The sequence below is a fragment of the Hyperoodon ampullatus genome, assembly GCF_949752795.1.
Source record: "Hyperoodon ampullatus genome assembly, chromosome: 4".
NCBI lineage: Eukaryota > Metazoa > Chordata > Mammalia > Artiodactyla > Ziphiidae > Hyperoodon > Hyperoodon ampullatus.
Window position 1 is genome coordinate 163,850,128 of NC_136917.1, and position 20,266 is coordinate 163,870,393.

The 20,266-nt window shown below is 46.5% G+C and overlaps 1 protein-coding gene across 1 annotated transcript in view; it reads right to left on the minus strand.

Annotated features, from left to right (window-relative positions):
* The window catches only part of TRIO (trio Rho guanine nucleotide exchange factor), a gene marked incomplete at its 5' end in the record, with an annotated part of 376,660 nt that overhangs the window by 25,849 nt on the left and 330,545 nt on the right, over positions 1–20,266 (minus strand). The window contains 6 exons of the mRNA XM_079704002.1: positions 421–524; positions 2,092–2,158; positions 3,274–3,422; positions 9,901–9,996; positions 12,542–12,712; positions 14,135–14,427. Coding sequence (XP_079560128.1) covers positions 421–524; positions 2,092–2,158; positions 3,274–3,422; positions 9,901–9,996; positions 12,542–12,712; positions 14,135–14,427 — 880 coding nt within the window. The remainder of the gene's footprint in view (positions 1–420; positions 525–2,091; positions 2,159–3,273; positions 3,423–9,900; positions 9,997–12,541; positions 12,713–14,134; positions 14,428–20,266) is intronic.

Here is a 20,266-nt window from a genome sequence, read left to right on the forward strand (position 1 = left end):
AGGGCTTTACATGTATTAACTCAGTCACTCTTCACAAAAGTCCCACGAGGAGGGTAACACCATGACCCACGTTGTGTAGAGGAAAGGATGGAGGCAAAGAGGGGAAGCAAAGGGCTCGGGGTCAGGACCAGGCTGTGAACCCAGGCGCTCAGGCTCGGTGCCCGGGCTTCCAGCCTTCCCAACACGGGCACCTGGATGGATCAGCACAAAGAAGGTAAGAGACTTCCTCATGCTGTGAAACGCAACCAGAAAAGGCCTCGGGACACCAACATTTCCTTTACACCAGCTACCTCCATGGGGCCGCATAGGTAAGGAAATGAAATGAATCAACAAATATCCTTTCTCGTTCGCCTGACGTGATGCAGTTTAGAGGGTGATGACAGGCTGCCCACCAGTGAGCATGGCATGTATTTTACGTACTCTCTGTGCCAGTCGTAAATCTGATGGATGTTGCCAAACACAATCTTGTCTTTGCCTTTCATGTCATCGGGAACGCCATCTTCTTTCATAAGTGCCATGTAGCCCTAAAATTAAACATTTAAAGATAAGGTTATTTCATTGAACATGTTTGAATCAAGTAATGGTTTACTGATTGAGAGCTACAAAGGATAGAAGAGACATACGCACTGTCTTGTAAACTACTTCTTTATTTAAGAACAAAAACCCTTTGTGAAATGTGTCCTTAACTGGCCCTTGAAATACAGTTACATTCATTGACATGATTTTCTCCCCCTGAACTATTTAGCATTCAAAGATCAAAACTCTTCTGAGGAATTGGAAAGTTTAAATAAATGTAAATGGTTTCATAAAACAAATCATCTTGTCGGCTTGTAAAGATTAAATATTTGGCCAGAAGCATATTTCCTCTGTTCTCGGTACTGATCTGATATAAACAGATTTTCTTTTCTTTTTGGATTATTCACATAATTTGTTAAATAAGGATTTAACAACATACTTTTCACAAACTGATTTTTAACAACAGTTGATTAACTATGTTGCTAAAATGTGGTTTAAAACTTCTATATAACTTGAATGTGATTCAGCCTGTACAAGAAGCTCTGAAGGTTTCAAGTTATTGTTAGTAATGATTACAGACATGTCAAGCATGTTTAATCCTTTATGCTACGCAACTAACTGTAATAGCCATTACTTTTACTGGAAAGTACATCCAAAAAGTATTGCCCTGTACATATTTGCAAAGTTGAAAGAATAAGTGATAAAGTTTTATATTATAAAAATAGCTTTTTGGTAAGCTGAGTTTATTAATACAATTATGCCCTAAAGTTAATGGCAGGGACAAGCCTAGAGAGAGCCCTTGATTTAGTATGAAAGGCAGTGGTTTTGCTATGGGTACAAAGTACGTATCAACTTCTGGTCAGTGAAAGTGGTGACATATTCGTTCTCTGAAAACTACAAGCAAATGGCCTAGGATGGTAGCCACAGACCAAGCTCTGAACCCAGGTGGATTCCGGATGTAACTGAATCCACAGCTGGTCACACTGACTTCTCAACCAATGATGTCCTCATTTCTGTGGTGATATCCACTCTTGTAAAATAATTAAAGGCCAGATTTCCATATAAGAAATTCAGTGGTTGGAGATAATATTTACAAATTTAATTATAAAAAGAAGAGACTAGGTCAAGACGCACCATGCAAAAAAGAAGCCTTTAAAAAGTGAATACCAATTGAGATAATTGGCTAAATTTTATTTTTCAGAAATATTTTGTTGGTTGTTGTTATTATGTTTTGTTTTAGTCAAAAATATATATATATATTTTTTTGCGGTACGCGGGCCTCTCACTGTTGCGGCCTCTCCCGTTGCGGAGCACAGGCTCCGGACGCGCAGGCTCAGCGGCCATGGCTCACGGGCCCAGCCGCTCCGCGGCATGTGGGATCTTCCCGGACCGGGGCACGAACCCGTGTCCCCTGCATCGGCAGGCGGACTCTCAACCACTGCGCCACCAGGGAAGCCCCAAAAACATTTTTAAAGCTTTTGAGAAGATATCGGCTTTCAATAGTCCAGTACAACGCCCCCCGTGGCAACCCTCAGGGCGGATGCATACAGGTTATCACATCTCTGAAACACACACCTCCACCACACAGCCGAGGTCCCGCACATAGTCTCGTTCTGTCTCCACTAATTCTTGCAAAACGTAGCTGAAAAAAAGAGAGAAAGAACAGTGTTTACCACCCACAATCCAAGGAATTTTCTGAATGAATTCATCCGCCCTTTTGCTTTTGTCAGGTCAGATTCTGCAGGGGCGGCTATGAAGTGACCTCTCAAACTTGCACAACTGGATCTCCAATTCTTGTGTGTCCCCAGTCACTTACAGGTTCATGTGGGTGACCCACGGGTGCTGCAGAGGTCACATGACACCTCGCATTCTGGGTGAATTCACACCACCGGACTCTGATCACATGTACGAGGACCAAAAGCAGCACAGACATAACTCTGTTATAAAGGCATGATGTTAAAGGAAGTAGGGTTTTTGCTTTTTTGTGTTTTCATGATAAAGTCATTTTAAGCTTCGTTGGACATACAAACGAAATTTAACTCCGATGTTTAAAGCCTTGGGTCTGATCACATCGTTCAGAAGTATTCCTTTCCGTAAGGTTCAGTAACCGTTTAAGGCCACTCAGACAATAGAAGACAATTCCTTGATTGGTTACAGCAAACAACCTCAGTTGACCTAAAAAGGTTCATTGGTTGGTTCATTCATTCATTCAGCCAACACTGGCCAGGCACCTCCTATGCACCCAATGCCGCTCTAGGTGCTGGGATACAGCACTCAATAAAACCAAGTCTCTGTACTCATGCAGCTGGTTAAGTTTTTTCCTGTTCTCCAAATGCAATTTTAAACCTTTTGTAATATTCTTCAAGACTTTTTAACTGAAACTGAAAAGCTCGACCACTAAGGTATGTTTCAAGTTTTGGGGACTGCATTTAGTTTTATGTTATCTTCTTTTTTCTTCACAACTACGTATATAATAGAAAGTACGGCAGTTTCTCACCAGAAGTGACGAAAAATATTCTTGTATCATTCTTATTTCTAGATAAAGTATAATATACAAATAAAACAATAAAAGCTGCAGCTATGGCTTACTGCGCCCCCTTGAGGTTCTGAGTACTTTGCAAACAAGCGTACAGTCGCTCGGCGAGAGACCCTGGGTCTCCTCCTCGTGTGACTCAGAGATGAATCCCAGCCACAGCTTTGTAGGTGACAAAGCCAGGAGGGAAGCCACCCAACAATGACAATGAGAACATTTCTTACTGCCGTCTCTTTAAAGAGCTGGATTTCCTCTCTTCCATCTCATCGATGGGCGAGGAGGAGGACAGAAGGGAGTTGTCTGAAGGGTTGAAGGAGGGGCTGCTACTGTCCCCCTGGTCCACGAGGAGTGAGCTGGGACGATCCTCCAGCGCCTAGAAGAAACCAGAGCACCAGTCAGGCCTCCTGCCTACACAGTGCGTGAGGCCGAAATCAGGACCAGAAAATCTCATATGTCAGAAAATTCAGAAGGCCTGATTACAACACTGTAGAGTCTATGTGTGTGAAATCACATCGTATTTAACAACAAAACCCCCAGCATTAATTCTGAAACTGAGTTAAGAGGGGCTGCACAAAAGAGGAGAGTGAGAATGAAAAGAACGGTGAATTTATATCCGTTCATGTATTCTGTTCCTGGTTACCAAATAATTAGAAACAATACCACAGACTGTACCCATTTCCAATCTAGCCATTTTCTTTCCAGTTATATTCCTGTCACATGAAAGCATGACCATTTCAGAAGCGTGTGCAGTCGCCTCATTCGGGCCGGTGCACCCAGACACACAGCCCACATTCCTGGCCGGTGGACCATGCAGCAACACTAGCAAACCTCTATTTTAATTAAACAGACTCATACTTCAATGCACAGAGATCATGCAGTTAAAATTCATCTCTATCTCTGTGACACTCTTTCTTCTTCCTTAGGAAGTGGTTGCCATGCCAATCTTGAACACAACTTTTTCGGTGATCAATAAATCTGTGAGCTGAATACTGACGACTTTTCTCCCTGGGTTAGTGTGACAATGATCAGCAACTGATTACTTTCTTATTGGTACATATTAATTTTATCTCTTAACCTGAATTCACAAAACTACCAGGGGTATAGGTGCTAGTGCCTTTTTTAAAAAAATGAAATATAGTTGATTTACAATGTCATGTTAGTTTCAGGTATCCAGCAAAGTGATTCAGCTGTATGTTTTTTTTCAGATTCTTTTCCATTATAGGTTATTACAAGATATTGAATAGTTTCCTGTGCTATACAGTAGGTCCTTGCTGTTTATCTATTTTAGATATAGATGTATGTTCCTGTTAATCCCAAACTCCTAATTTATCCCTCCCCCCTACCTTTCCCCTTTGGTAACAGTAAGTTTGTTTTCTATGTCTCTGAGTCTATTTGTTTTGTAAATAAGCTCATTTGTATTATTTTTTAAGATTCCATATATAAGTGATATCATATGATATTTGTCTTTCTCTCTCTGACTTACTTCACTTAGTATGATAATCTCTAGTTGCATCCATGTTGCTGCAAATGGCATTATTTCATTCTTTTTTTTAATGTCTGAGTAATACTCCATTGTGTATATATACCACATCTTCTTGATCCATTCATCTGCCGATGGATATTTAGGTTGCTTCCATGTCTTGGCTATTGTAAACAGAGCTGCAGTAAATGTTGTGCGTGTATCTTTTCGAATTAGAGTTTTCATCTCTTCTGGGTATATGCCCAGGAGTGGGACTGCTGGATCATATGGTAGCTCTACTTTTAGTTTTTGAAGGAACCTCCATACTGTTCTCCATACTGGCGGTACCAATTTACATTCCCACCAACAGTGTAGGAGGATTCCCTTTTCTCCACACCCTTTGATGATGGCTATTCTGACCAGTGTGAAGTGACGCCTCATTGTAGTTTTGATTTGCATTCTGATACTAAGTGATGTTGAGCATCTTTTCACGTGCCCGTTGGCCATCTGTATGTTTTCTTTGGAGAAATGTTTATTTAGGTCTTCTGCTCATTTTTTGATTGTTTTTTTTTGTTTGTTTTGTTTTTTGCGATACGCGGGCCTCTCACTGTTGTGGCCTCTCCCGTTGCGGAGCACAGGCTCCGGACGCGCAGGCTCAGCGGCCATGGCTCACGGGCCCAGCCGCTCCGCGGCATGTGGGATCTTCCCGGACCGGGGCACGAACCCGTGTCCCCTGCATCGGCAGGCGGACTCTCAACCACTGCGCCACCAGGGAAGCCCCATTTTGTTTTTTTTTTTTGATATTGAGCTGCATGAGCTGTTTGTATATTTTGGAGATTAATCCCTTGTCAGTCACATCATTTGCAAATAGGTGATAGTTCTTTTAAATTTTTCAAAGCACCCTGGCTGGACAGAGATGATCAAAAGGTATTTCAGAAACTTAACTGGGAAAATGTGATTTACTTCTCTTCAAACAAAGCCCAATACAAACTACAAGAACACTTAATATTTCCTATATATTAAAACCTCTAATGCTTGTCCTATTTCCCCCCTAAGAGTAAACAGGCTGAAGCTGACGCCATCACTGAGCACAGCTTTGAGAACACCAAGTCTGTTCCTGCAATCTTGTTCACCAAACCCATGGAGCTGTGCAAACACACCAACCCCTGCTCTTAGTTATGAAAAAGTTTAGGAATGGGGCTTGATGGGAAAGTAGCATTCTTATTTTTAAATAAATAGCTCTTGACCTCTAGTGGAAGCACACGTTTCATGGTAGCAGCAGGGCCTGGTCCATGCGCGTGGGTCCTGGAGGCCTTGGACAGGAGACTCAGGAGACTGGAGGCTGGAGGACGAGGGAGGGAGCAGTGGTGCTGTCTCCTGCCCAGATGTGCAAGGAAACAGCTGAAGCTCGTTAGCTTTAATTATGGTCACTTGAACGGTGAGCAAAGAGACAAGAAAGGTTCCAGATGGCCGCTCACGCAGAGCAGCGGGCAGGGAGGCCCCGTCTGGATCTGCCCCAGTGGCATCCAGGCTCCTTCCGCTGCCTCTCCTGGACGTGCTGGTGTGGACCCCGGTGGGTGGCCAGGGAGGGTGCAGGCGCGTCCCCAGGCTGCCGTCACGCTTGTGCCGTCCACTCCTGGCCCCCCAGTGGCTCTCCCACCAACTGTGCGTGAGTGAAAGGGCTCAAAGCTGCCCCAGAGCTGGAATCACTGGGACTTTACAGGTTCAGATGAATTATCTGTGAAACCTGGGTTGGGTGGGTTTTTGTGGGTAGGTTCTTGTCAACTTTCCCTGTTTCTTAAATGAAGAGACTATCTGTGCAGACCTAGCTCTTCTGAGGTTAGTTTTGGTAAACTGTATTTTCTTAAGAAACTGCCCATTTCATCCAGGTCTTCAAATTTGCTTTCAAAGAGTTGAACAAAGTAACGTGTCATGATTGTTTCAATTCCCTCAGTTTATCTTTCCTTTGTAATTTCTTATTTTGTGAATTTGGGCTATTTTCTTCGGAAGGTTACCTGAAGTCCATATGTTTTGAAAGAACAAATTTTGGGTTTTATTTCTTATTCTATTTTTCTGTTTTCCAACTCATTCATTTCTGCTTTTCTCTCTGTGAATTCATTCCTTCTGCTTTTTAAAAAAAAATTTTGTTGTTCTTCTAATATCTTGAGCTACATGTTTATTTCATTTATTTTCATTCTTTCTTGTATCTCTCTTTATATTCAGATCAACAAAGAGAAGAAAACTCCAAAGTCAAGTTCGGTCCCTGCAGCTGTCAGCCGCCACTGCCCACACCTTCCAATACTGATCAGGAACATGGAGGTGGAGAGAGAGGCGAACTCCAAGGAAAGGTGTGCAGGGCAGGTTTTCCTTTTCAGACGGAATTCCTCAGGTCCAGGGCGAGGAGAGTCAGTTCCCTGAACACACACCGCACGACAGCAGGACACCTTCTCCCCTCGCCTTCCCAGTCCACTGCACACGCAGCTTTGGAGGGATAACAGTTGAGCGTTCAAATCCGATCACGAAGTCATGAGAGCCTAAGAGACGGCCCTCAGGAAAACGAACAGGAGGACCAAGGAGCCACAGCACACGGTGAAATCTGCAGGAGTAACTCAGAGTCATGGGGAGCATGACAGGGTGAAGGATATTAAAATGGTTCACGAGAGGTTTTAGTGACAAAAAGTACTTCCTGTTTGAGGATTAGTGACCAGAAACCAAGGGAGAGTTGTTTCCCCTGAACCAGAAAAAGAGGGCAGCAGTTAGATTACATTCCATGTAGAATGAAGAAGAGATGACGTCACCATAAAAAACCTAAATATGGGTCTCCAACGGGGAGGGAAGGCCTGAGTGAGAGCCCAGGTGGAGGGAACCGGCTGGGAGCGTAACAAACAGCACTCGGTTTACCATCCCGTTTCCAGCTGAGAGGTGGGCTCAGAGAGGCGGAAGCAGTCAGTAGGAAAGTCTGAACCTACATCTATCTGATTCCAGAACCTACGCCCTTTCGACTCTGCCAACAGCTTTATGCCCATTAACTTCAGAAGAGACAGAAGTGAGTAGAAATAAGTCAGTTTCAATGGATAAAGTTTAATTATTCAGAACTTAAAAGGGGGAGTAAAGCAGTAAGAGCTGAGAGACCAGCCATAGAACTCCTCTCCATCTGAAGTCCATCTGAATTAATTACACATGAATCTCAGCCCACTTGCAATGTAATCCATTCAAATACTTGCAGAATAATGGCTGGCAGGTTGACAAAGTGTTGTCTCACAACATTCCTTGGGAGAACTTACTTAAATTACTAGACAACAATGATTTTAATGATCATATAACGGATGTGTATAAACGGCTGTTTTTAAAATGTTTAAGGATGTTTAAGAATGCTTGAAAGCTCATTAGATATAATTTAAGCATCTTTTTAGACCATTAATCAACTTGTATCTCAAAAAGGTAGCCAGGATGCGGTTTAGCTCAGTTCCTACCGACATGATCCAGAATTTTTGACCAGCGGAGTCAAGTTCTTGACTTACTTACCAAGTCCTAGCAGCCCTCCTGCCTAATGTCTTGTCTAAGCTCGAAGCCCACTGCGTGCTTCTCAGATCACAGCACAGAACACCAAGCAGGGGGAATTCCAGCTACGGCAGGGCAATACTTGTCGGTCTGAATTTTGGATACAATTCCCCATTTGACCTAGTCAACCAGCCTCATTAGAAGCTGCTTACGGGTGGGTGGGAGAAGAAACTGGAGTTAGATACATGGTACCTAGTTAATACTGGCTTTGGAAGATAAATTCCCAACTTTAAAGAAGTACAGTTAACTCTTGAACAATGCAGGGGTTGGGAAGCTGACTCTCTGTATACGTGGTTTCTCAGTATCTGTGGTTCTGATTCTGTGGATTCAACCCAGGGCAGACTGTGTTGTACTAGAGTACTCACTATTGAAAAAAACCTGCATAGAAGTGGACCCATGAAATTCAAACCCATGTTGTTTAAGGATCAATTGTACACCCTTTGATCTAGCAATTCCAATGCTGGAAATTTACCCTACAGGTTTAATCACACATATAAATGAACAATGGATGTTTACAATAGTGAAAATTGAAAATAATTGATATATATTATTATGAATTTATTTAAATAAATTATAGTAGATTTCTATCTCTGCCCCTTAGCAGCTGGTCAACTTTTTAAGCATTCTGTGTGCCTCAGTTTTCTCATCTGTAAAATGAGGATATGATAGTACATGCCTACCTCATAGGGCTGCTGTGGGGAGTATATACAAAGAAACTGTCTGGAGGGAAACACATCAAACTCTTATGGAGAATGGAATGTGGGAGAGGCCGAGGGCTTTTACTTTAGGAGGTGTGACTTTTAAAAGATGTTGTAGGGTAGCAGGATCTACTAGTCTAAAATGTTGTTACCATTACTGGTTTTTCTATTTCACAGGAAGACTAAAGAAACACAGAAATTTATTGATTTGAATCAGTTAGAAACAATGCAAACCTGTCTAATTTCAATAAATCAACATCTGATTTGGGGCTTTTATTAAATGAATCCATGTTGACCAATTGGCAACAGAGAGGTCACAAAAAGAATAAAGCCCTTATACAGCAATGCAAACCCTTCTGTCTCATATACTGCAAACCCAAGTGAAAGATCTCAGAGACACAGAGAGAGACTCCCAGTGGTACCTGTGAGTCCAATGACCCTGTGCACAGCTTCGGACAAGACTGGAGCTGACCACATTGGCTATGACGGTGCCAGCACTGCAGACAATGCAGGTGCAGGAAAGGACTGACCTTGGCTCCTCTAAGCCTGGGGAATGTCCTGCCTGATGAAGTCTCTGTTTACTTGGGGTTTTGGGGCTAAGACAGAGAGTCTATGCTAACAGTGTGACTTTGGGTGAGGGCTTTGGTCCACGTCCGATCTTAATCCCTGGAGAGGCAGGGGACAAGGGTGAGCCATGTGAGCTCACCCTCGTGTATGTGACTGAGCCCAAATAAAAACTCTGAACACCAAGGCTCGGCGGGGTGGGGGGTGTCCTGGCTGGTGACACCCTGCACATATCACCACACGCTGTGCGAGGTGGGGAGAGTCAGTGTTGTGCACATGACTCCACTGGGAGAGGACAATGGCAGCTTGAACCTGACCCTCCTGGACCTGCTCCCGCACCCCTTCCCTGGCTGATCTTCACCTGTGTCTTTTCACGGCAATGAACCGCCACTGCGGCTTCTCTAAGTTTTTTAAGTCCTTTAAGCAAATTACTGAACCTGAGGGTGGGCCTGGGCTTCCTGAACTCCGTCCTGCAGACCAGAGCCACACCTGGACGAGGGCCTGCCCGCCTACAAGCAGCACCCTGGAGCAGCTTCCAGCCCTCAGCCTGAGTCTCTGGGAAGCCTTACCATCTTGCTTTTCACGAGTTCCTCGATCGCACTGACGAGCTCGGCTGCGCTCGGCGTTTCGGAGCTGGTGGGCCGGACTAATAACCGAGAAGAGGCCTATGGAGGAAGTCGAGAAAAAGAGAGAGGGAGGGAAATGCCTCGTGTTAGTCACTGGGCAGAAAGGATTCTCCTGCAAGCTCAATCTCCTTTTAAAAGTAATTCCAGACAAAAAGACCACAAGTTTGTCTTTGTTTGCATTTATTTAAAGCCATCTTTTAAAATTTACAATATTCTGACATGAAATACTAAATAAGACCTGTCTGGGATACATGTGGAAGGCAGACAAAGTCTGTTTTTAATCCGCAGTCATGTACCATCAGAATGTTTTTCAAAGAGGTGACTGGGCACGGGAAAATTCTAACTTTTGCAACTGCTGGCTAGGCTACTGGCTAAGGAGGAAAAGGGAGAGAATCTGATCAACGGAAGAGTGAAAGGCTTAAGGGCCAATGAGTGAACCCTTTAAAAAATCGGGAAACAAAACTGGATACTAAAAATGGCTTTACTGTGTGGATGGGGTTAAAAGAAAGAAACAAGAAAAGGAAAGGAACCGGGAGCACTGGCCAGACAGGGAAGAGGGGGACAAGCTCACCATTTTCTGTGCCATCCACTTCCCCAGTGATTAGTGCAGAGGACAGGAGATCTGTGGCCTCACAAGCTATCAGATGCCATTTACGGCTAGAGTCGGGGTGTACAGGGGTGGACAGGTAAGGAATCTGGGGGAGGGGCTACTGAGTTCGAGTTTCAGTAATTAGCAAACACGCTGTGTTTGCGGATTACTTGCACCGTTAATTTACTGGAAACTAGAAGAGGGGTGTAATATGAACCTTGCTTCATATTAAGGACAGCAGAGATGCATGTGACACACGGCTAGCTGTCCTAATGATGCATGTCTCACAGCAGACAGATACGGATTTATACATTTACAACGAGGCTGTTACAGTGCGGATCCAGATATGCACTTGGCAAAACAAATGTTGGCTTGGTCTAATGAAATCTGGAAGATGAGGTGAAGAAAACAAGGAAAAAATTCAAATGGAGAGGTAAGGAAACTGAATCAAAACAGACACAGAACACAAATCAACATAATGCTGCAGTGAAAGTTTACAAAAAGAGAAAACAGAACAAAACAAAACATTAGTCACAAGATAATATACTCTCTGGGAACATCACTATAGACTTTTGTAAAAGAAGCATTTCTATGGGTAATACCCAACGAGGTAACACAATAACCAATAAATGATTTTGGCAAACAGAAGAATATAGTGCAATCCACTCTTTCAATGGAGAAAACTACCCTCTTATTCGGTGAATAAGTCAACCAGGCCTGGCCCCTCACTTTCGGCTAACCATCCAGATTTACACAATTCCAGTTTTCTGCTTTTAAAAAGCTATGGCTTAGGATGCTACGAAATAACCGAGGAGCCGTCAGAGCCTGGCTTCCTGGCGGGTCTGCTCTGGGCAGTGGGGCGCGAGCTTCTCTCCCATCTCAGGCCACCCTGCACCCCCCATGGCACAGGGTCTGTACCTCAGATGCCCTCCAAACCCCAGACTCGAACCCAAGCTCCCTCCTTCTGCCAAGCCCACTGCGCCCCTGCTGTGCACTGAGGGCCCCGGAGAAGGAGGGAGAGGAGTTCTACAGAGAAGGCGCCTTAGGTTAAGACTAACGCGTGATCGGCCTTGGCCTCACGGCCGTCAATCACCAAGCCAGCGCGACCCCAGGTCATCACGCACGGGCCCATCCAGCGAGTGACTGTGTTAGCACCGAGGGAAGTCAGGGAAGGAAAAAGGGGAAGAAGGGGGAAAACTGACAAAAACATCTGTTTTATTCAGAAACCTTAGTTTCTGCCAAAAAAAAAAAAAAAAAAAAAAATCACCAGTAATGACTCCACAGGATGGTTTTCAACACCTGCCAATTTGGAGAAGCAGGATGGGCCAGAATGCGAGAGGATGTATAAGCCACAGTTACCAGGTTTCCTTCTTGATATTTTAGGGTTGTACAGAGTAATTTTTGATTATGTAAGAACTCAAAAAAACCCAGAAAACAAAAAATAAGATTTACTTGGCTTGAAGCCTCTGCATACATCCAAAGAGGAAATTCATGGCTTTGAACTGATTCCTGCACTTTGACAAACTCCAGTTTGACCCAGATGTTTGCCATGTTGGAAAAAGGAACTGGACAGCAATACCATCCCATCTGAAAACCACACCTGTGTGCAGACCCCTAACAGAGAGAACCAGATGGGCTCGTGTGCGTTTAGGACGCAGTCACGCAGGTGGCGTGCGACTTCTCTGCCCTCTCAGTGACCCTGGTTAGTACGGTGAGAAAAATTAAAATAACTTGAAAAGTAGCAATTACGAAAGCATCCACTAAAAATGCTCTGAACGTATTTATACAAGCACACGAGTACGAGAGTCTGCGCGGGTTCCTACAGCTTAGTCTAAATGGCCTTTGCTATCTATACTTTGGGGGTGAAAGGCATCTTCCAGGTGCCTTTTCACAGCCCGGGTCGCTCTCTATGTCCTGCAAGGAGGCTGGGGCACAGCGGCAGGCAACCGCCAGGGCCCCTCCGGGCGAGGCGTGGTGTGGGCGTGGCCCCCTTACCTTGTCGTCCTGTGAATCCGGCTGGAGCAGGCTGTGCTGCTGGATGGCCATGGGCGGGGGCAGGGGCACGGCGTCGGCCCCCTCCTCTCCTTCTTCCTCTCCGCAGCTCTGCATGCCCGAGGACGAGGACTTGGAGAGCGTGCCGCTGCTCAGGCCCTCGTTCCGGCCTCTCTGAAACCAGACCGACATTCGCCCATTGGAACCCGGCCCTGACTGTCCACGTCAGCTCACGGAAACTGAGCCCTCAGGGGTTAACTGGGAAAGCACAGCCGGGATGGAAACTGAGAGCAGAAATCAAGGCCAAGCTCCTTCCAAGCCTGACGGGAGCTTCCACTCCCTCCAGCGACCCAGCTCCCTCGCTCGCCAACTTGGATGGGGGAATGGCCACTGAGAGCGTCTTGGGAAGGGACTGCCAACGTTAACCGTTAGGCTCTGAACACATCTGATCTTCAAGAAGCCGCTTTAAAAAGAAGGTTCAAAAATCGGAACCATAATAACCCTTAGTTTCTCTAGTCTCATACTTCACTTTTTGTTACTTAATAAATAAATGAAATAAAAATAAAATAAAACTCAAATAAAACTCACTGACATCAGGAGGGCATAAAGAAAAATACGATTCAAGGTGTATTTTAAGAATCTGAATTAAGTAGCCCATTAATTTCCCCCTATTCTTACTTTTAGAAAAAAATTTCAGTTTTTAATCTCTATGACGAGACACAGTATATAAAACAGAGAGGTGAGGACATAAATGAACCATACGCTCCAGTGAAAACGCACAGCAAAAACACGCCCGGGAAAAAGGCAGCAGAAACCCCACATCTGCAAAATAAATTGAACGATACAAATCCTGTCTTCTCTCTCTCTCTCTCTCTCTGCCTTTTTTTGAGTCTGTGAGGGAACTGGGGGATAGGGGTCCAAGTTAAAAACGCTGAGGGCCCCTCACTGACACCACACTGCTGAAGGCCCATCGTGGGGATCATGAAGGAATTTGGTTCCTTGCAGTATAATTTTAAGCTCCCACCTCCTCCAAAAAAGGGGAAATTAAAAATAATTCCTGGCTGACCTACATACATTTATCTTCGATGACATGGGAATAATCCAGCGCTTACTGCTGGGTTAGCAAAGTATATTTACTGTGTGCTTTCTACTCAGGACAAGACATAAGCATGACTGTGTATGAGTACGGGGGCAGGCGTGGTGGCAGAGGTAACTGGAGGATGCAAACATTCCCTTGGTCCTTCCAAGTCTAAAACTGGTGCTTTCCTTGCAAAATGCTGCCCCTGTGGTTGAGTGCTAACCTCAGGGGCCACTTAAACCTTTTGCCTCCCGGGAGGCACCCCTGGCTTTGCCTGTGATGGAGGTGAGAGGGGGCTAAGCTAAGATGGCCAGGCACCACGTTCTCCTGAAGCAGGCGGGGCTGCCCACGGTCCTCTGATTTCGTGATCCGAGGCCACGCGTGGGTCCCCGACTCTAGACGCTGCTAGAGGAACTGAGTGGGGCTCTGACCCTGGTCCTTTCCAGAACTTAGGGAAAACCACCAAATGAGTGTATTCACTGTTCCCACCACCGGAGGGAGATGCCAGAGGCCCTGACCTCTTCCACCGTCTCGTCCTGCGGGGTGGCCGCACTGTCGTCTGAGTCCTTCTGCGAGCCGGCGTCGGCGCTCTTGCGGACCTCCCTGCTCTTCTTGTGCTTGTGGGCCAGCTTCTTCACGTGCCCGTCAGCCTTGCCGCTGCTCAGCCGCCGCACCGGGCTCGTCAGCCACTTGCGCAGCGTGTTGCCTGGGCGCTTGGGGCCCGGGGAGCTCTGTGCCCCCATCATGTGGGGCTGGAGGGAGGCCACGGAGGCAGGCGGGCTGGCATCGTTGCTGGAGACGGACAGCGAGTCTGTGGGGCGAGAGAGAGAAACAAGTGTGACTGGTAGCCCCAGAGTCCTGGTTGGGGCCGCTGTGCCGACGAGCGGCGTCACCACCCAGGTGAACTCCAAGTTCAGGGGCCGCCGGGAGTTGTGTCTGGTGGCTCTGCCCTGGGGGAACGTCCAGGGAGATCCGACCCACATGCTCACCCATCAAGTGGCTCCCCAGCTTGAGCTTTGCTAGAGGTGATTTTTCTCCAGGTGTAGTGCCCCCTCCAAAAACCCCCAAGTCACCAATCCTGGAGACCAGCTTCATTATCGCACAGGCTCAAAATGTCACTGTCACTTAAAATATCACAGACATTGGAGGACACATTGTTTGAATTATATTCACCCATCTTCTTGATAGACAAGAACCAAGAAAGAATGGCTTAAAGAAGAATTTAAAGGAAGTTAGAAACTAATCCTGGTGGATAAAGGTACAGTTTCACTCCCTCCCAGTGAATAGGTGTACCACTCAATAAATAAACATGGGCTTCCTTGGTGGCGCAGTGGTTAAGAATCTGCCTGCCAATGCAGGGGACACGGGTTCGAGTCCTGGTCTGGGAAGATCCCACATGCTGCGGAGCAGCTAAGCCCGTGCGCCACAACTACTGAGCCTGCGCTCTAGAGCCTATGAGCCACAACTACTGAGCCCACGAGCCACAACTACTGAGCCTGTGCTCTAGAGCCTACAAGCCACAACTACTGAGCCCACGAGCCACAACTACTGAGCCTGTGTTCTAGAGCCCATGAGCCACAGCTACTGAAGCCCGTGTGCCTAGAGCCCGTGCACTGCAACGAAGAGTAGCCCCTGCTCGCCGCAACTAGAGAAAAACCATGAGCAGCAACAAAGACCCAATGCAGACAAAAATAAATAAATAAATAATAAAATAAAATGTTTAAAAAAATAAATAAATAAACAAACACAAGTACAGGCACACCTTGGGGACGTCTTGGGTTCGGTTCCAGACCACTGCCATAAAGCCAACATCACAATAAAGTGAATTACAAACTTTTTGGTTTCCCAGGGCATATAAAAGTTACGTTTCAACTTATTGTAGTCTATTCAGTGCCCGATAGCATTGTCTAAAAAAATGTACATACTTTAATTAAAAAATACTTTATTGTTAAAAAATGCTAACCATCATCTGAACCTTCAGCGAGCTGTAATCTTTTTGCTGGTGGAGGGTTTGAAAGATTGCAAGACTCAACAAAATGTGACACAGAGACATGAAGCGAGCAAACGCCGTTGGAAAAATGGCTCCAACAGACTCGCTCGATGCAGAGTTGCCACAAACCTTCAATTAGTTAAAAATGCAGCATCTGTGAAGTACAGAAGAACAAAGTGCAATAAAACGAGGTATACCTGTCTGTATGTATACGTGCGTGGGTGTGTAAATCGGTATGGACGTGAGCTGGTCAGGCACTGTGACAAACGGCACCCTCCTAGAAAGTTCAGTGTGGAAGGGTAAAGCTGGCTGGCTCACTGGGAAATGCGGCTCACGGCCCCTTGCTTCCCAGCCGTTCTCTGGAACTACACAGGCATCTGCAGCCTCTGCTCTCAGCCTCAGCAAAGTTACTCCACGTGTTGGAGAAAATACCAGTAACACTTAACAAAACAACAACACATTTCAGAAAGAAATGTGAGTAGGAGAAACCTTCCTCAAGTAACCAAAATGTTACTTGAAAATATATCCAAATGAATCTTCTCACTGGATTTGAAAAATTAAATAGAGTCGACCCTGAGTTGTTAATTTTTCAGGAGAAAAAAGGAGATATAAATGCACTTAGGTAACAGCTGACACTCAACAGATCTGTGGAATTACGAGAGACACGTTACTTTACAAACAGAAGACCAGTGACCTGGGACACTTCTTGGCCCCGTCCCGAGCACTGGACTCTGGAGGACTCCTCCCACAGCAAAATGGAATAGACCGCTTCGCTTTAGGAGACGGAGGGAGCAAGATCATTCACTATGCTTGCTATTTTCTTACATCTTAAGTCTTGAAAATTAAAATTCATCCTTAAAAAGATGATTTTATACAGCTACCTGTATTAGCTGTATTTACCTCTGTGGCACTGGAGACCATTACCTGCTGCAGCTAAAAAGCAAGGCAGTTAATTCCTGCCAGTCCTGTGATTACATGTACGAGAGAGTTGACAGCAGTTTCCCACTCACACTCAGATGCCCGGGCGAGACAGCAGAGCGCCGTCTGACTGCTGCCCGTTCCCTCCTCGGCCGAGCCTCGCAGGGGAGAGGGTATAATCTTCCATAAACAGATGACGCGTTTCAAGCTGGATCCCTCATTCTTAAAAGTCTAGATTTTCTCAGAGGCAGACTCAGGCTCAATATAGCCTCCCCCCCGCCTCGTGTATATATGTGTGTGTGAGCATATATTTTGATTTTAGTTCTTTTCGGAGAAGAGTGACTAAAACGTCCCCACGTCAGCCTCGTTTTCCTCAGGTACCATCGGGAACAGGTAGCAGAACAAAGCCATGAAGTTAACAGCACGGCTGCTGCAAAGAGCTTCCTGGGGACTTTCTCAGGTGCTGACTGAGGGTAAAGGGCAAACAAGGCAGCCACGGTCGGTCGCTGCCCTCGGGTGCTCCTGCTGCAGTGACGACAGGAACGACAGAAGGGAGAGGCGGGGCTGGACAATCCACGTGCAGATGATACTTTATTCAGCTGAAGGTTTTCTAAGTACCAGCTATCAGGATTAGCAAGGCCCTGTGCTGGCCACAGCAGGGGACATACTTCACAGTCGTTTCCTGTGCCTTTGCTGTGCTGGGATGCACAGCCAAGCCCTGTACCTGCCACTGGACAGAGACGGCAAAACCTGCGTCCTCCTTTACCCAGGGGAGCCACATGCAGGGCTTCCAGTGATCACATGGCCGGCGTTCAGGCAGAACCGTGACATTTCCTGCTGTAAGCGAGTACAAACCCTGGTAGAGGTTGAGGAGAAGGGGAATCAGGTGGGGGATCACGGAGGGCTTCCTAAAGGAGGTGACGCTGAAGCGGGCCTTTGAAGGAGCTGGGCCTGAATAACCCATTAGGAAGAGCTCACAAGGACATAAGCTCCAGGAGCGCGGGGGCCTCGTCCGCCGTGTCTCCGGAGGTGTGCCCAGGGCCTGGCCTGGTGCCTGGCGCACAGCAGGCCCCTATGAAGTATCGACTGGAAACAGCAGAAATCCCAGCCCAGAGAAACAGAGCAAGCTGATCCACAGCCCTATTCTCGGGACGGGCGTTTCTTCAAGGAATATTCACTCAGCCGAGCAACCACACAAGACAGAGAACCACGAAGGTGGCGCCCGGGTGGAGGAGGGCGGGCGTCCCCGACAGGAGACGAGCATCCGTGACGGAGCTCCGTGGTAGGAAAACGACAGAGGCAGACTCGCCTTCACAAAACCAAATCAACTGCAGGCCTTAACGTCACCAGCAGAACCCTCACACATCACAAGTGACGGGGGGCTTCCCTGGTGGCGCAGTGGTTCAGAGTCCGCCTGCTGATGCAAGGGACACGGGTTCGTGCCCCGGTCCGGGAAGATCCCACATGCTACGGAGCGGCTGGGCCTGTGAGCCGTGGCCGCTGAGCCTGTGCATCCGGAGCCTGTGCTCCGCAACGGGAGAGGCCACAACAGTGAGAGGCCCACGTATCGCAAAAAAAAAAAAAAAAAGTGACGGGGACACCGCCTAAGCCAACAAACGAACCTTCCACGTGTCTGGGTGCCTAAAAGCGAGCATCTGGGGGGACGCAGCACAGGAGCAACGCGGCCTGTAATACGAACCTTCAGTGAAGAGGCCGCCCACCAGGAGACCTGCCAGGGTCTCTGTGTCCCCCAAACGTGCGGGGTTACGGAGAAGTCAGAGCTCTGGGCCGGGTGGGCAGCTGAGGGACGTCGCCCCGACACGCAGATCTCGCCCCCGGTCAGCAGCCCCAGCGGCCTTAGGCGGCACGAGGCGAAGAACTGCAGTCCATCACCAAGGCCTCAGGGGACCCGGCTGGCTTTGCAAGTGTGACTCTCAGGGCATCCCTGCCTTGCTTAGGAAAGGAGATGGTGGTGGTCAAAATGGTTCAAAAAGAAAAAGAAATTAGAGGTGACATTGCCCAGCTTCTCTCCGTGTGCTCAGCTGCATAGGAGTTGGTTCTCTGCACTCTGAGAAGTAGGTTCAGAAGAGATTTTTTCCTTCAGTTGGCAGCTTGAGCATTATAAACGTGGCCGTGGCCTGACCAGTCCGGCCTAGACCCAGGAGGGAGGCAAAGCTGTCCAAGGTCAGAGCTCACCAGTGCTGCAGACGAATCACTGTTCTCAGGGAATAGTGGTTCTCTTCTTGAGCTACTATTTATCATCACTTAAGTGACATTATTTCACTTTACTGGAATATTCATGACTTAGAAATATGCTAGCAGCAATTACAAACTAAGAAGAAAATTCTGTCGTTTCTTAAATTTTACCTTGAAAATCTATTTCGTTTCAGAAGTCTGAAAATGTAGAGGGAAAATTTCTTCACCTGTCTCTAAGATTAACAGATATTTCGTGTTGTGCAGATCTGATACATTAGTCACAATCCAGGGGATTAGCAATGAAAAAAATAACCACAAACTAAAGCGAACAGGTACATTCCTTCTCTCACCAGTTTGTTTTTAACAATAATACTTAATTCTTCATGCTGTTTGACACTTTCCAAAAAAAAAAAAATCTTATTTTTTTCTTTTCAACATAGAAACTCATTTTGCCCAAATCAATGGATTTTAACAGTCCATTTACATGCTCTGTGACATAATGCATAAATCAGATTTTAAAACACTTAAAAATTACTTAAACTTAAGTCAATTATTAATAGAATGAAATAAAGGACCTGCTATTATTTTTCGTTATCTTAAGAACAGACTTTGACCACTAGACCCACTGCTCTGATGCAAATTTTAAATGAAACAACATGTCCTAATGACATCTAGTAGAATTAAGGTCTCCAGTGTTACTGGGCAAAGGTAAGCGTGACTCACAGGATAAACGAGCTTCCGGTGGTCTCCTTGGGAAGATCCTAAATTACTGGTCTGCACACAGGTGCCTCACGCAGCTGAGCTCCCGGTGGCCGTGACACGCTGCGTCTGAAGGGTCACAATCAGGCACAGACGCTGCTGGGAAGGCCCCCTTCCTCCCTCTAAGACCCCCTCCTCTCTGTTCAGGTGGATTGTGGGTGGCTCAGGCCAATGACAAGAGTAAGCCCAGGGCGGAGGCCCATGGCCAGGCTCTGCATCTCCCTTTCATGACTGCAGTTCCAGCTGGGTAACTGTCAGGACAGGAAGCCACCATGACCTAGACTCCAGGCTACACGTGGGCGGGCGCTGGGTCTGGTTTGTTTACAGCTATGTGCTCAGCTGGCACATCCTTGGAGCTTAATAAGTTTATGTTGAATATATAACGAATGGGTTGGGACTTCCCTGGCGGTCCAGTGGCTAAGACTCTGAGCTTCCACTGCAGGAGGCACAGGTTCGATCCCTGCTTGGGGAACTAAGATTCTGCATTCAGCCAAAAAAAACCAACAACCGAACGGGTGAGTCAGTGGATCGATTGCCAGCTACAGGCTATTTTCCAGCCTGAGCTCACGAGCCTGATCACTTACGTTGACCCCGTGAACGGTGAAGTCCTGACCTGGTGCTATACCCCACCAGTTTGGAGACGAGCTACAGGTCACGTCTAATTTTAGTCCAGCTTGTGAGTCTGTGAACTATGTACTTACAAGACGGTAACTCAGAGTAGTTGAGAGCTGTCCCTGTACCGGCCTGCGCTATGCGACACCTTCTTGCAGGTGAGAGCCAGGCCCAG